The sequence below is a fragment of the Drosophila biarmipes genome, chromosome 2L (assembly GCF_025231255.1).
Source record: "Drosophila biarmipes strain raj3 chromosome 2L, RU_DBia_V1.1, whole genome shotgun sequence".
NCBI classification, from domain to species: Eukaryota; Metazoa; Arthropoda; class Insecta; order Diptera; family Drosophilidae; genus Drosophila; species Drosophila biarmipes.
The window spans coordinates 12,552,889-12,567,918 of record NC_066612.1 but is presented as its reverse complement, the minus strand read 5'-3'; the positions used below and the strand labels follow the sequence as shown (position 1 = coordinate 12,567,918).

The 15,030-nt window shown below is 41.1% G+C and overlaps 3 protein-coding genes across 12 annotated transcripts; 1 reads left to right on the top strand and 2 right to left on the bottom strand.

Moving 5' to 3' along the window:
• The first annotated feature begins 616 nt into the window (after positions 1-616).
• On the top strand, positions 617-1,172 carry LOC108033750 (uncharacterized). Its single transcript, XM_017108321.3, has 3 exons — positions 617-798; positions 853-980; positions 1,034-1,172. Exons 1-3 carry the CDS (start codon positions 637-639, stop codon positions 1,074-1,076), a joined length of 333 nt encoding a protein of 110 aa, XP_016963810.1. The 5' UTR covers positions 617-636; the 3' UTR covers positions 1,077-1,172.
• Positions 1,173-1,546: 374 nt separating this feature from the next.
• LOC127010740 (zinc carboxypeptidase) lies at positions 1,547-3,497 on the bottom strand. Its single transcript, XM_050885403.1, has 5 exons — positions 2,935-3,497; positions 2,753-2,880; positions 2,307-2,697; positions 1,865-2,252; positions 1,547-1,805 (listed from the first exon to the last, which is right to left on the bottom strand). Exons 1-5 carry the CDS (start codon positions 3,103-3,105, stop codon positions 1,603-1,605), a joined length of 1,281 nt encoding a protein of 426 aa, XP_050741360.1. The 5' UTR covers positions 3,106-3,497; the 3' UTR covers positions 1,547-1,602.
• Positions 3,498-3,598: 101 nt separating this feature from the next.
• On the bottom strand, positions 3,599-13,904 carry LOC108033747 (thioester-containing protein 1 allele R1). 10 transcript variants are annotated; one of them, XM_017108314.3, is made up of 9 exons: positions 13,843-13,904; positions 13,648-13,726; positions 11,613-12,893; positions 11,290-11,551; positions 10,956-11,223; positions 10,595-10,787; positions 6,017-6,195; positions 5,061-5,959; positions 3,599-4,796 (listed from the first exon to the last, which is right to left on the bottom strand). In XM_017108314.3, exons 2-9 carry the CDS (start codon positions 13,716-13,718, stop codon positions 3,705-3,707), a joined length of 4,245 nt encoding a protein of 1,414 aa, XP_016963803.3. In that variant the 5' UTR covers positions 13,719-13,726; positions 13,843-13,904; the 3' UTR covers positions 3,599-3,704. The 10 variants fall into 10 exon arrangements, with proteins under 10 accessions (XP_016963803.3, XP_050741353.1, XP_050741351.1 ...); XM_050885396.1 differs by lacking the exon at positions 10,595-10,787 and adding an exon at positions 10,058-10,217; XM_050885394.1 differs by lacking the exon at positions 10,595-10,787 and adding an exon at positions 9,327-9,492.
• Between the last annotated feature and the right edge of the window lie 1,126 nt (positions 13,905-15,030).

Sequence of the window (15,030 nt, the reverse complement as noted above, 5' to 3'; positions counted from 1 at the left end):
ATAAGAAAATATTTCATCGTAGAGGGAATTCTCGCTACTTAACCATATCTCTATCATTCAACTCCATCCCCGTAGACTTGAGCAACCTCCATTATATAATCGAACAGCAGGTATGAGTGGAAAGTAAGCAGCACATTGTTGCTGCTGTCTCTACCTGTTTCACTTTTACACATTTCCTAATAATTACTTTCTAAACTTATGATATTTTAAAAATAAAAAATAAAAGTAAGTAAAATATAAAATTGTAATCTTAACATAATAAAGCCCTTTGTATAAATTCTCTCTCCCCACCCTTTTCATTTTACAAGTTGCGAAAGCAACTACCCAAATAAAATTTTCAGCATTGCTTAACTTTCATTAAAAAATACATAAAGGCAAAATATTTTAATTTGTGCAAGGGTATAAAAAAAAAACCCGAACTAGAATCGTCACAGCTTCGACGTGCTTCTGCTTAATGGGGTCGCAATTCGGGAAGACAAAATGCACAAATAAACAAAGTTAAGAAAGCAAAATTTTTAGAGCTTTATTTAAATCACACAGATAACAATTTTACACTGAGAAAGCACAGCTGCCAAAAAACTCCGCCCAGAACAGAGGTATAAACTTTACTTTTATAGGTCACTCAGTTTAGTCGAAATGCGTCCATCGATTGCATTGTTTCTGTTTTTAACGGCGGGTGCCTGCACCTTGTCAGTCTCAACACAACGTTCCTATGAAAACTATTCAGTTTACAAGGTTTTTGTTAAAACTCGATCGGACCAACAGGTTATTGACCAACTCCTGGAGCAAACAGACAATGTGAGTTGCACAGTCAAGTAATGTTGCTCGGCTTTAAAATCTTATTTACTTTAGTATAACTTGTGGCACCGAGGATTACACGATGTTCATATAATGGTGAGCCCCAAGGCAAGAGAAAACTTCCTAAAGAATATGCAAAAGGAAAATATTAAAGTCAAACTGTTGATAAAAGACGTTCAGAAGTAAGTATATATGCATTTTTTAAAATCATTTTTAATGGATATTGTTTTTTTAGACTTATTGATGAGCAGCGTAATAATCTTGAAAATGTTCTCTAAGTCAAACATTTTAATTAAATTATTTTGATCAACGAATAAGAGAACCTAAGTATTGATATTGGAATTAATAAATAAAGTAAAGCAAAGAACATTGTATTCATAATAAATAAATTTATTTTGATTAAGTAATAGATTGGCCATTTCGTAAAAGACGGCGATCTTATCGCTGGATTCTTTTCGAAAAGAGCAAGCCGCACATAGTAGGGGATCCTTATGTGGTTGCTGCGAAACTTTTAGTGGAAGATTCGGCCCTCCTCACATATTGTCACCGAAGTATTGCTTCTCATCTCAGGCCCTGACAATCTTATCTCTCTATCAGCTCGCTTATTTTTTTAATCGCTGCCAACTGGAACTTATTCTAAATAGTCAACCTGTCAACTTAGGGATCCCAGCAACCAAAGAAGATACATTTTAACAACGACTAAAGGGGTTGCCAGTTCAATACTAATACTAAATATAAATACTAAATCCTTGATTATCGGCAGCTAATCTTTATTGCTTTGCGGCTTATTGGCATTCCCAGCACTTACTTGAGCTCAAGATAGCCCAACTCATCACACTTCTCTAGAAGGGCCGCAATGCCAACCAATGCCTCCTCTGCGTTCGGAATAATGTGAGCCGGGGGAAGGATGAATCCATATCGACCAGTGTCCCTAAACTCAATGGTATACGTTATCTCCACTCCTTGCTCGTTGTAGACCCAATCGATGGTGGCTCCAGTAGCGTAATCTAAAAAATGGTTAAAATTTTTTTTTTTTGAAAACATATTCCATTTTAAGCTATCTTACAGAGAACGCCTGCACTTGAACCATATCTGTAGACTGTGCCGTAAGGCAGACTCCCAACCGCGTCTCCATAGGCCTGAGCCACCTCCATCAGATCATCGTAGTTGGGTGGAAACTCTTCCTTAGTGTGTCCGTAGGGAGAGAGCAGGAGCTGACTGTACGAGTGAAACGCAAGCAGTACGTTGATTTTATCCTTGATGCTGGTGATATAATCAGCCAACGCCTTGACCTCCGGCTCAGAAAAAGGATTAGGGCCACCGTAATCCTCAGCGCAGGGATCCGAAGAAGCGCCCCCGCTCTCCATCCAATACGAGTCGAAATTGCGGTTCGGGTCTACGCCAACGCAACTGGAAATTTCGGAGGGTTGGCGGGTCTTGCGCCACATGCGGTCCTAAAGAAATGATTTTGTATTAACAAGAGCAGAAGTATATAAACGTAGTATTACCTTTTCGTGGGTATAAACGAAACCATCCACATTGAACACCGGCACTATATACCAGTCGTGATTCTCGGCGAGATTTCTCACTAACTCATCCGTGGAGGTAAGGAACTCATTAATCAACCAAGTGGCTGTGGCAGAGGTAATCCATTCCCTAGCATGGATGTTTGACTCAATAAATACGCCTGGGTTATTCGATTTGTAGGAGATCTTAATGCCCCTGATTGTGCGACCCTCGTAAGATTGACCCACAATAAAACTCTCAGTAATCGCAGGATAAGCGGCTAGAATTTCGTCTAACCAAGCATAAATCTCCTCCAGCGAGTTGTACTTTGTCCAGCCGAAGGAGCCATCTCTGCTGGCCTTAAGATTGGCTTCTGTCTCCGAATCAATGAGCCTGAAGAAGATTGGATCTTAAGCATACTATCTACCAATAGTTGGACTTTACTCACTCCTGCACATTACTAATAAACAGCTTTGCACTGGAATTGGTTTTCCGGACTACAGACTCGAGTTCGCCGAAAGCACCTGGACTTATCAAGAGGTGCAGCTCATCCTGGGTCTCTTGCCAAAGTCTAAACTAAATGCAAAGGTTACCATGTTTTTCTTATGATGTAACGTATTGGTAACATACTTTTCCCCGATCCTCCACTAACTTTTTCAGAAGAGTTCTCTGATCGGCAGTTTCGAACTTGACCTTATACACCGAGTAGTTGTCATAGCGTATTCTATCGTCCTGGCCAAAGCTGGCTCCTTGGACTAGGACCACCAATGCCAGAGCTATGAGAAATCTAATTAATGCCATCCTTAGAGCTGAGCGTGCGGCGAGCGACTACTTATTCCGCAGAAATAAAAGCCAGACGATGGCTATATTGATGGGGTCATAACTGGATTGTAAAGATTGTCGCACAGAAGCCAACTATTAAGCGATCCATAAAACTGTTTCCAGCACCTTATCAATGAGGAATTACTAACCAGCAATATTTGTGGAATTTGGAAAATACTCAATTGTTATCGAAATCTTTTTCAAAGCTTGACAACTCTTCTGCCACTAAGTAGTGAGTCAATCTATATTTTGGCTTCATAATTTATTGTTTGATACTTATTTTTCTAGACTTTTAGATGAAAAGGTAGTTAAACATTTACGAGATGGCTATGTCTAATTCAAAATATTAACTAATTTACTGTATTGCCTGGTCATTGCTCAAAGAGCTTTAATCTTAAAAAATTGAGTTATTTTTAACAAGGAGTTGTATGTAATTGTTACCCGTTTTAAAAATAAATTAGTGCGAAAGTAGTAAAATGAATAGGGAATGTGCATTTTATTTTGTCCTTTTTTACAAAGATTACACAGTTTGAAGCTATTATGGATGGATTTCAGAAACATTCCTTCCACCCCAGCCCTTAGGCCTTCTTGCAGCCCTCTCCGCAGTCGCTGCCCTCGCAGATGTCGCAGAGGGACGACTGCACCGTGTAGTACTCGGTGGCCTTGCGCTCCGTGTCGTAGTAGTCGTACAGGGAAACGGAGGCAGGCTTCTGCTTGGCCACCGCATGCGCCTTGGAGGCCTCCACCGGCAGGCACCGGACATCTCCGGGGCTCAGGCTGTCGAAGTAGACGATCACCGTGGAGTCGGAGTTCTTGGTCTCGACGCGCTTCACTCGATCCACGGCTTCGATTTTGCCCAAGCTGTCGGCGTCTCCGACAAATCCGGAGGGCAGCGCGATCTCCATGACAGCCATGTTGGAGTCCTTCTCCTTGTCGGCCTCATCCAAGGGCACGTACTCGGCGCAGATGTCCACCACCAGCAGTTGGTTGGACGCGGAGTCCTTCACCGTGGGCGTCACCTTAAAGCTGGGCTTCTTGTCCTTCTCAGCCAGGTTGTAGCGGTAGGATAGCTGGACCATCGCAGATCCAGTGCCCTTGGCTGTGAAGTCCAGTTTGCGAGTGTCCTTGGGCAGGACGTGGGTCTGCAGAACAAGTGAGTTCTCAGGGTTAACCTTGATCGTGTCTTTCGATCCTCCCGCTGGAGCAAACTCTATATCCATGGTGCCCGAACCGGAACCCGTCTTGTAGGCGAACTTCGTGAGGGCCTGCAGTCCAATCACCGTGTCCTGGGTGGAGGCGAATCCTCCGTTGCTGTTTCGCTGTGAGATCAGCCACTTCATGATGGGCAGCGACTTCTCCGCCGCATCCTTTTCGAGGAGAGCGAGCAGCACATAGGAGGTGATCTCCACGTCGTTGCTGCGAGGCTTCCAGTGGAAGAATCTGCCCTCCTCTCCCGTCGACTCCGGAGCCTTGGACCACCACCTGCGATCGTTTTCGTTTCGGGCCACGTTCTCCAACTTGGCCAGGACCTTCTCCGCTTGCGGATGCTTGGCTAGTTGCAGGGCAACGGCGGCAATGGCCAGGGAATACTGGTCGTCCGTCTTGTCGGTCTCCTCGGCCACATACTGAACTGCCTTCTCAACAGCCGACTGGTATTTCGACAAGAGTTCCTGGAAAATTCAAGAACGATCTCTATCAATACAAATCATAGTGTCGATTATAACTTTTAAAATTTGTTTTTTTTTCTAAAGCATTTACGATCTCAATAGTGTCAGTTCTTCTTCTTTTAAAGCCATTACGGTTTCATTTTAAATGTTTTCAGATTTAGCATTATCCATATTTTAGGAGGATGTTCCGAAATATCTTTTCTTAAAACTTTGTATTAAAAGATTTTAAAACATGTTCATTATTATTTGTATCCTTTGTTAACTTACATGATTCTCGAAGAAGGCCAGTAGTACGAACGAAGTGAGACCCAGGGCATTCTGGTTGGCATTGTCAAAGAGTTTTCCCACCTCCGGGAATTCGCCACTCTCCTTCTGCTTGGAAACGAGGAAATCGAGACCTGCAACCACAACCTTGGGATCAACATCCGTGTAGGTTCCCGCTTGATGGAAGGACCGCATCACGTAGGCGGTGAGCCAGGTGCTGCCAGAGGCATCCGACTTTCCAAAGGCACTGTAGGAGCCATCATTGTGCTTGTAGGTCAGTTCCCTCTGATAGCCGATCTCCAGGAACTTCCTGGCCTTGGACTCGACGGCTGGTAGTTTTCTGCCAGTGACCTCCAGGTATTTCAACACCAGGATGTTGGGCACAAAGTTGACCATGTTTTGCTCTCCGCAACCGTAGGGCATGCGCACCAGATTGTCGAGGTTCTGGAGCGTGGGTCCCAGCAGATCACCCACCACAGAGAACTCAATGAATTCAGACTGAGGTACCACTTCGCTGGGAATCTCGGCTTCCAGCGACTGCGACAACTCCGGCTGATCTTTAAGATTGATGAAGACTGCCCGGTTCTCGAACTGGGTTACGCCCTCCGGCTCTACCTTCAGTTTCTGGTGGATGGTGTCGCCGGCCAAGGGAGAGGTGGCCGTGATTTTCAGGGTTGTGGATCCCACGTTCTTCGGGCGGATCATAAATGACACACTCTTGCCACTGTTGGCTGGAATCGTGACCCTCTTGACCCGGCGCACCTCATCGATCGCCTTCTCCAACACCTCATTGGTGGCCTCGGTAAACTCGTACTCCTGGTCTGAGTTGTCCATAACTACGTCTGCATCGAGGGCCTTGTCCAGGTAGTTGAATATCACCACCGGAATGGCAATTACCTCGCCTGCGGATTTCATAAAGCTTGAGAATAATTATCATATTTGATTCGAAGTAACCTTACCTCGCTTAACGGAATACGGCAGATTGGTGGACACGAAAAAGGGCTGGAACACTCGAATCTTGCTGGGGTTCTTGGTCAAAGCAATACCGGTTAAGGGGTTCAGGGAGAATCCCGTCACCACCCACGAGGTAATTGTATCCGGAATCTTCTTGGTCAGGGTGAAACCTTCGCCATCCACACTGTGCAAAGATGACATTATAAACTCTTGATCTTAAGCATTCTGTATAAACAGAAGAATATAAAACATTGGACGAGGATACACATTGGGTTAGATGGGTGAGAAGGGTTAGTAAACGATTAATATGCATGGGAAAGGTTAGAAAGCATTAGGGAAAACTAGTTACTCTTTCGGGAAATCTTGTAATTCGTATATCCAAGACTCTAAAAATTTTGACCGCACGGCAATTATGTTTTCAATATTTTCCGCTTCTGAAGATGGCTGGCTCACAGGGTCACTAGGTCTTGTGGTAGTCTTTCGCTGCTTGGTAGAGCCTCGTCTTTCCGCACTGACCTTCATGATGGGCACAGTACCCAAGCTTTTTCTTTCTACGCCTTTGGAATATGAACAAATTTTAATGGATTTCGTTTCACTTAAGACTATTTTGCTGAGCCTTAATTCTTAGTACTATATCAAATCGACTTAAGATCTTATCCTGACTATTTCATTGAAATTTCTCCCTCTAAAGCCCCATAATGTTGTATGTAGCGCTGCTATGCTGATTTTATTTTTATGGGAGAATGCTGGACTGGCCCAATAAAAACGTCTTAATTTGAAGTTAAAGAAAAATGATTTACTCTGGGCTATCCGGGAACATCCAAGTTTCGGCGAACTCCCTTCGAATCGGAGCAGGTGGTGCTGTGGGAATCGCAGGTTTGGTGCTCGGAAAAATATATGACCTAGCACTAGTCATTTCATTATAAGAGCTCTTTCTACTCAAACTATAAGATGAAGCCGATGATCGACTATATTGCTGACCGATACGATAACGATTCCTGAAACGTAAATGTTCCCATGTTCTAGGCGTATGGAAAATCCTGTAGAGGTCTGGAAATTGTATCATTATTTATTAAAAAAAACAGTTAATATATTCCCTGTGAAATATGAAACTAAAATGAAACTTAAAGTTAAACTTCATGGGAAACATACATTTGCAAAACAACAAATTTTAAAACCTCTTTTACGCTAACATAAGGCCATGCTCTAAGATACCCATGCAATTGGTATTACAGGGCAATAAAAGTAACATTTTACTGGGCTGTGTTGCAGAATAGCCTTTATTCCGAAAGCTCTTGTTTTTAAGTTCTATATTTGGTTCTTGCCACACCTCGCAGTGACTTGACAGTGACTTGAAAGAGTTCTAAGTAAAAGTTGTTACATAGAAATATTTCGGTTGTTTTACTTGAAATAATTTTAATTACATTTTGGGAAAAGTATTAAAGACCCAATTTTTAGTCGTACAAATTCGATTTAAATGAAAGGGAAGTTATTGAAACTTGAGATCATGACGACATGCACATTGTTACAGGGCACAACAGGACCAGCATTTACTTTTCAAAAATCCAAGTTTCTGGAAACTCTCTCCGGATTGTTGCTGGTGGTGCAGTTGGCTTTGAACGAGCCCGACTCGAAAATACACTGTTTAAGCTAATAGAAGCCCCTGCAGCTCCCGGAAAACTTCGATAAGCAAAATCGGAGTTCATGGCCAGCATTGGAGGACCCATTCGATATGACATCACTTCTCCAGGATAAAAGCTGTACACGCGGACACCTTAATATACAAGTTTATATATTTTAATGGGCTTTATTACTTAAGGAATTAAGTAAAAAAAAAACTTTTTTTAAAACATACAACAAAGGGTTTTATAACCCTAAATCTATAATAGCTTTCGTCTGTTTGTATACCGTTCGCCAGCTCAGTTCTTTATTGCGAATATTTATGAATAACGATTAATAAGTTACTCTGAATTCTATAGCTGCCATAGCAAAAACTGGCCTACTTCGACAAAATAGCTGTTTCTGAAGGTACTTGTGCCAATAATGAAGAACAAAATCTTTAGCAAAAAGAGGACCTTATTCTATAGCTGCCGTAGAAATACGTGGTTCACAAAATTATTTGGTGTAGGTAAAAATTTCAAGGATGTTATATTAGTCAAAAACATGTACGGGAAACGGAAAATAAATGAATCCAATACGCTTTTCATACTTTTCAACGTTGGAAAATATCCAATTTTCCGGAAACTCTTTTCGAATCTGAGGATCAGGGATGGTAGTTTGAATAGTGAGTCCGCCCACTGTTGAGGGCCTCACAAATTGAGGGCGTACGGAATCGATGGCCAGACCCGGTCTAAAGAATACTCGTCTTCCTATGAGGTACATATCATTGTACTTTAATTACGAAGCGATTATTTCTTATACATGTGTTAAGATTAAGTTTTTAGTACATTCTCTTTGAAACTGTGGATCTTGACTTAGAATTGAGTTTTCAACGACGCATAATTTTTCCTAATCTTTTTTCTTAATAAATCGAACTTTCTATTTTAAAAAGAACAACGGACTTTGGTTTGAGGAAGGTTTTTAGTAGCTTTATATAAATGTATATGTTAATGTGTTAAAGTAAAGCGTAAAGGTACCAAAGCACAAAATACATTGGGAGAGCCCTTAGAAAACGTTGGGAATCCGTCATACTTTTCAGCATTGTAAAATATCCAGTTCTCCGGGAATTCTTTTCGAACCTGTGGCACTTGAGACGGTGATGAAGCTATCGATGGAGGTCCAGCTAATCCTACTAAAGCCGTCGCAGGTGCCGCCAAAGAAAAAGCAACTGGCATCGGAAATCCATTGAGAATCAATGGTTGGAATGGGAACAAATCTGCATCTGGTATATATATACACAAGAATTACTATGCGGTTCGGGCAGGCTATGATTGGTTCATTTTCTTACATATTGTATTTCGATACAATACCATACAAATTTAAATCCACTCCATAAAATGGTCTACATATTATGCAGATTGTCATAAATATTTTTGACCTATAGCGTAAAGCCATATAGAAACCACAGAAGACCGACGACATTTGTGCTTGCTTAATTACAATATCATAGTATTACAACAAATTATTAAATTCACATAACCGATATCTTTTTAGTTGTCCCCTGTCCTGACCCCAGTCACCAATTATTAAAATATTACGAATTTTATCACAAATTTGTTGCCTACAGTTACATCCCTCAGCCTGGGTACTACACAAGAAACTAGGTCGGGTTAGCTAGTAGGGGCATTTATATAAGCCAAAAACTCCGAAACCCACCTCCCGATGGGTGATGTTTGCCATATCCAGACTTCTACAAAACGGCTTCGAATTACTTCGATTTTTTTTAGCGAGCTTCCCAAAATTGTGTCCACTTCGTCATCAGAAATCGAATCTTCTGATCGGATGTCAATAAGTTCGTCGTAATCGTAATCATTTGATTTATCTACAGTTAAAATTTCAACGGTTTTTAATTTGAGCTTACACGCATTTTTTGCTTGTGGTGAGTTTATGCTATCACGAAACAACTTTAAATAAAAAGCATGCACTAACAATCTCAAACCCACCTCCTGTTGCCAGATGATTGCCACAACCACACTTCTGCGAAGTTTGTTCTAGGATTTTTGTTTTTGATAGGAAATTTCATTAATGATATTCCAACTGCGGAATGAGGAACCAATTCTTCTGGTAGTAGGTCAACTTCATTGAAATCGAAGTCATATTTTTCTAAATCTGGCAATTTAACAAAGTTTAAAAACAAGTTTAAGCACTTTTTTTTTAATATTGATAAAGGTAGGGAAGCTGAAACTAATATGAAAGACTACATTTCTTAGGATTACCACCGAACAACTAGTAAAAACTATTTTTCCGTTATGATTTCTGTTTGAAGTTGTTCGAAATGGGGGATATGCCTGCCCCCACCGAGGGCTCTGTACTATGGATTTGGTCGGGTTAGAATATAGGAAACATTAAAAAAAGGGCGTTCATGCACTAGAAAATCTCAAACGCACCTCCGGTTGCTAGATGATTGCCATATCCAGACTTCTGCAAAGTTGGTTCTAGCTACTTCAATTTTGGTAGGAAATCCCAAAGAAATTGAGTCCACTTCGTCAAACGAAACCGATTTGTAATATACAATACCTTCATCGTATTCGTACTCATATGGTATGGCTAAAGTTTTGGGTTCAACGAAGTAAGATTGTAATGAATATTTGAAGGCAAGAAGTGCTAATATACTACAAATGTGTGAGGGATGACACCAAGGATATTCTAATATACCCAATTTTCTTTAAATAAACCCAATTTCTGTATAACGACAATATATATAATTTCGTTTGAATAACACCTGCGGCTGTAAAATCTCGATAGTCTTCATACTATTCAATTAATTAAGTTCAGCACTGAGAATAGCCTCGTATTAGTAATATGTTGCATCGACAGCCTCAGCCTCAAGGAAAATTGATTTTGCTCAAGAAATAAAAATTAGAAAGCATAGATAGCAGTGCGTTAGGGTGCAGAATACGTGGCGTCATTTTCCAGGCACCCACCTCCGGCCGATCGATTGCCACATCCAGACATCGGCAAAGTTCTTACGTATCTTTACCGGTTCAACGTTATTCCCGGTGTCAGAGATAAAGGCATTAAACTCTGGCATAAGGGATAAAATTCCCAATCGGTCTTCCTCAACATTTTCTTCGAGGGCATAGTTTGCTGGATCATCTTCGACATAGTCAGGGAAATCTGATGGAGGTTCGATTAGAGTTCACATATGTATAACCAATTCTTTGCACTGGTTTTCTAGCTAAACACATGACTGTTCTAGTCCTTAAAGCCCTTGTCTAGCATTCATTTTTGTAAGAAAAAACCTGAAGGAAATATGCAGAAGTAAAGCTTAAGCTTCGGTCTTACCAGTGCTGAAGGGATAGTGGGCGTTGGTTAGGGTCACCAATCCGGAGCTCTGTCCAGGATACCGTCCATAACCACGTTGCCAGGGTGTCGATGTCTGGTACTTGTTGAAGCTGTTGAAGATTTCATCTTGGCTTAGATCGTTTCCCGACTTGAGCAGCAAGACACTCTGATCCACACCCAGGAGGCCCACAAAGGAGTCGTAATTCGTTTTAACCTGTAACTTGACCTCTTCACTGGGCTTGGCGCCCACTGGAGCCGAAATTTCAATCTGTTTAGAGAGAAATGCTGTGGTTAGTGTTAAGCTAAAAAGTAGGGAAAGGAGGGGTTGACCTACCGAGTTAAGGAAATCTTTCTCAAAGTCAATGGATTTCTCTTCGAAGTGAAACTCATCGTTCAAGACGTAGTAAACATAGATCGTTGCCTTGGGCACCATGCTAAACGTTGGTTCAAACTTGACAGTAATCCTATCAAGACCCGTTGGCACATACATAATATTACTTTCCAGAATATTACCTCTGCCCACAATAGTGTAAACAAAGTAGGACATGCCTTCGTTGGATATAACATCGAAAGAAACTTTCTGGCCCAGTCTTGGCCTAAAAGAATAAGCAGTTTATTGACGGATTTTTGGCGGATTTTTTTTGTTTTGCTACTTACGTTTTCGTGTTCACCTGAATCTTAAGGGGTTCATTTCTGTCCAACTCTGGCTGGAACTTTGACATGGTTCCAACGTGGTTCTCTGAGCCATCGAAACTGGCAACAACACGGTAAAATCTGGTATCATTATCGGGCAGCGTAACATTAAACGTGGCGATGCCTTTCTCGTCTACAGGAGCCTCAAAAGTGATGCCTGACTCGGAGGAAGGCTGTGTCCAATAGCGATACTCATTCTGAAAGGTTATCTTGGCCTTTTTCGTGGTGCCCGTGACCGGAGACCCATCTACGTTTTTCACCACAACCTTATAGATAAACGACTTCTTGCTATGATAATGGTCGGGTCTTTCCAAATTTTCTATATTATACCGCTGCTGGTGGAGACGCACTGTAGCGGAGGCGTTCTGTTTGTTGCCTGTCAGTTCCTCGGTGACAATGGCAAAGAGTTTCATAGGGGGTGAGTACTGGCTGCTTCGGAGCCCGTTGAGATCAAACTCTACATGACCCTTCCCATCGATGTCGATGGTCTTTTCCTGTTTGTTAGCTTCAGAATCTCCGTAGTATCCGTAGTTCTGTTCCATCGTAACTGTCGCCTTGCCCTTGACTGGTTTTCCGTATGTGTATTTAGCGCGAATTGTGGCCCTGATCACATTATCTGCTTGGACCACATCCTTGGCTGTGTCCACGGTGACCTCGAATTTCGGCAGGACATACTTGTCCACATCGAAGGACTTGGTCTCCCTGTTATCACCATCAACGCTGACGGATATCTTCCAGGTACCCAGAACAGGTTGCTCCGACAACTGGAGCTCCCCGGAGTAGACACCCTTGGTCAGCTTCACATCACTAAACTGCTTAATCCTGTTCTGGGCTCCGTCGGTGATTACAACGGATATTGGCTTGTCAATCGTGGCGGGTCGAGTGTTCTCGTCCAGGAAGAGGATACGGAACTGCACGAGATCAGCGGGCTTGTAGGTGGCCTTATCAGTTTGAATAAAGGTCGAAGGCTTCTCATCCGCATAATTCAGTTTGGTCGAGTTCTTGAACACAATACCACTTATTCCCTCAGCAGTGAGGTTGTAGTCGCCGCTGGCCAGTTTGGGCACCTCAAACTCCACGTTCCTGGAGCTCATGGGGAACAACTCGAATTCCTTGGTCTCATTGTAGGATGGTCCATTCAGACTGACTTTTATCCGAGTGGGATCATCTGCCTTGTGGACGGCAACGGACACCGTGTACTTGGCGTTGGATCGGATGGTGCCAGGCGCAACCACCGAGTAGTGCCTGCAAAACAGGTAGTATTCGTAATTGGGTAATGATGATTGTGTCCCTAGGTATTATCAATACCGGATTTAAAGCACTAATTGCGTTTTCATGTTTATTTGGATACTTAATTATCTGACCGTATTCTGCTGCTCTATGATTGATTACTTTTTATTAAGTTCTGATAATGGAAATAAAAAACTATTTGTTGCTTATTTCACGGACTGAAAAAATCACTCGTGTTCTTAGACAAAGAAACAATGGTTATAAATTTAAAAAAAATGAAATGTCGTTAAGCTGCATCATTAAACCATAAAAATATACAAATGATTGGGGTTTTCCATTGCTTTCCTACAAACAAAAAGTCCCCTTTTTATGCCGACCGTAAACATTAATTTGTTTATGACGATGATCCAGCTAAAAACCAGAGAGTAACACGTTACAAAATTTTCTTTAAATACATGCCGTGTACATATTTTTTAAAAAAGATAATTCAATTCAATTTTTAGTTGGGAGAAAACTAACAAGGCTATATTATTTGCTTGTGAGCCAACAAGGTTTTCCAACCGGTTTAAAGGGACTCAGCAAGCAAATCAGAGAGTCACCTAAATATTTTGGTACGTGGCTGCACGTCTGCCCCTAGGAATTTTTATTGAGTGTTATAAAAGCGCAATATTTGTTTCTTAGAAAACCTTTCCGATGACCTCGCTTCCTTTGAGAAGCTGATAAGTGATCAATTGTTTTTGTGTGTATATGTGCTAGCGATCGAACTCACCCGTATACGGCATCAGCATTGATTTGCAGAGCGAATAGCAAGATAAATCCGCACAGAAAGAGCCTCAGCATGGTGCAAACTGAAATGTAGTTGGTTCAAAAAATATTTCAGCACAAACTGAGGGGTTTCACATGGGAATATATATTATTTCACTTGATTTGCTTGTCACCCTGAGAGACGAAAACTGAAACCAACCTCGAGAGTCGACCGATCGCCAACTAGCGGCGACTCACAATGAGCAGGTCTTGATTCGAGACCGGCTTAAGTAGACTTGGTGAGGGATCGGAAATGGGTCTCCCCTGCGAGATAACACACTCTCTCTTACTTTTGAACCACTCTTTATTGTTTTGGGGAATTCACACAGCCGTAAAATGAGCGATCCTATGGATCGACACAAGCAAACCCACTACTAAAAACACATTTTATTGTTTACGTCACCGATTGTAAATTGTTTACATATCGCTGCTCTTGTGATGAGGCGGCAAAATGAGAGTGGCTTACTTTGAATCGTTAGGTAAGAGCAAATACTCTTTTCACTAGCTTCAGTCAGAGAAAAAATTATTCACTTTTAAAAGCCGTTCTGATAAGAGACGTATTTAGGAAATTCCAAATGTTCGATTAAAAAAAGTATTTCTTTAATGAACTGAAAAATATTTTCTTGGAAGTGCACTTGTCACCCATTCTTATCTGTGAAATACTCTTGATTTCTTTTGAAAACGATGTTCTTTAAGAGCAACATCTGTTATGGCCGAGATCATTAACCGGTTAATTCATGGTAAACAATGCAGTGCTGTGTTAATTAATATGTAAGCAACAAGTTTGTATTTTCTTGCATGGTATATTTGTATTTCAGTATAAAGCATACATATGTGCATACGATTTGTTAAACGCTGCAGTTTTGCAAGCGAGAGAGTAAACACCGCATAAATGAGTAATACAGTTCTTGATTATTAACACTTAAGCGCGAAGATTTCAAAAATGCATAATCTTTTGTCAATAAAAAATGTTCGTTTTTATTTTCAGATTGCAAAAATATATAATGCTTCTCAGAAATATAAGTTCGTTATCTCAATCCTCCTATATTGTGAATACAATCCCTAGATTTATCCAAAGCGACTAAAGTAATAAGAAAAACTGCAGTCTTCGATTGTGCCTAAAATTTTACAGAGGAACATGTTTCTCTTAAAAATTTATTAATATTATGTATCATTGAGCTAAGAATTCTTGTCTAAGTTAAGGCTTAACTCAATAAACACTTATTAAAAAAATATGCAGGGGAAAATGTGTATTTTTTAAATATTGCATAGAAAGTATTGCAATCGTTAAGCTTAAATTTTGTATTAAACTTAGTATTTATAAAGCTGCAACATACCTGGTATTATG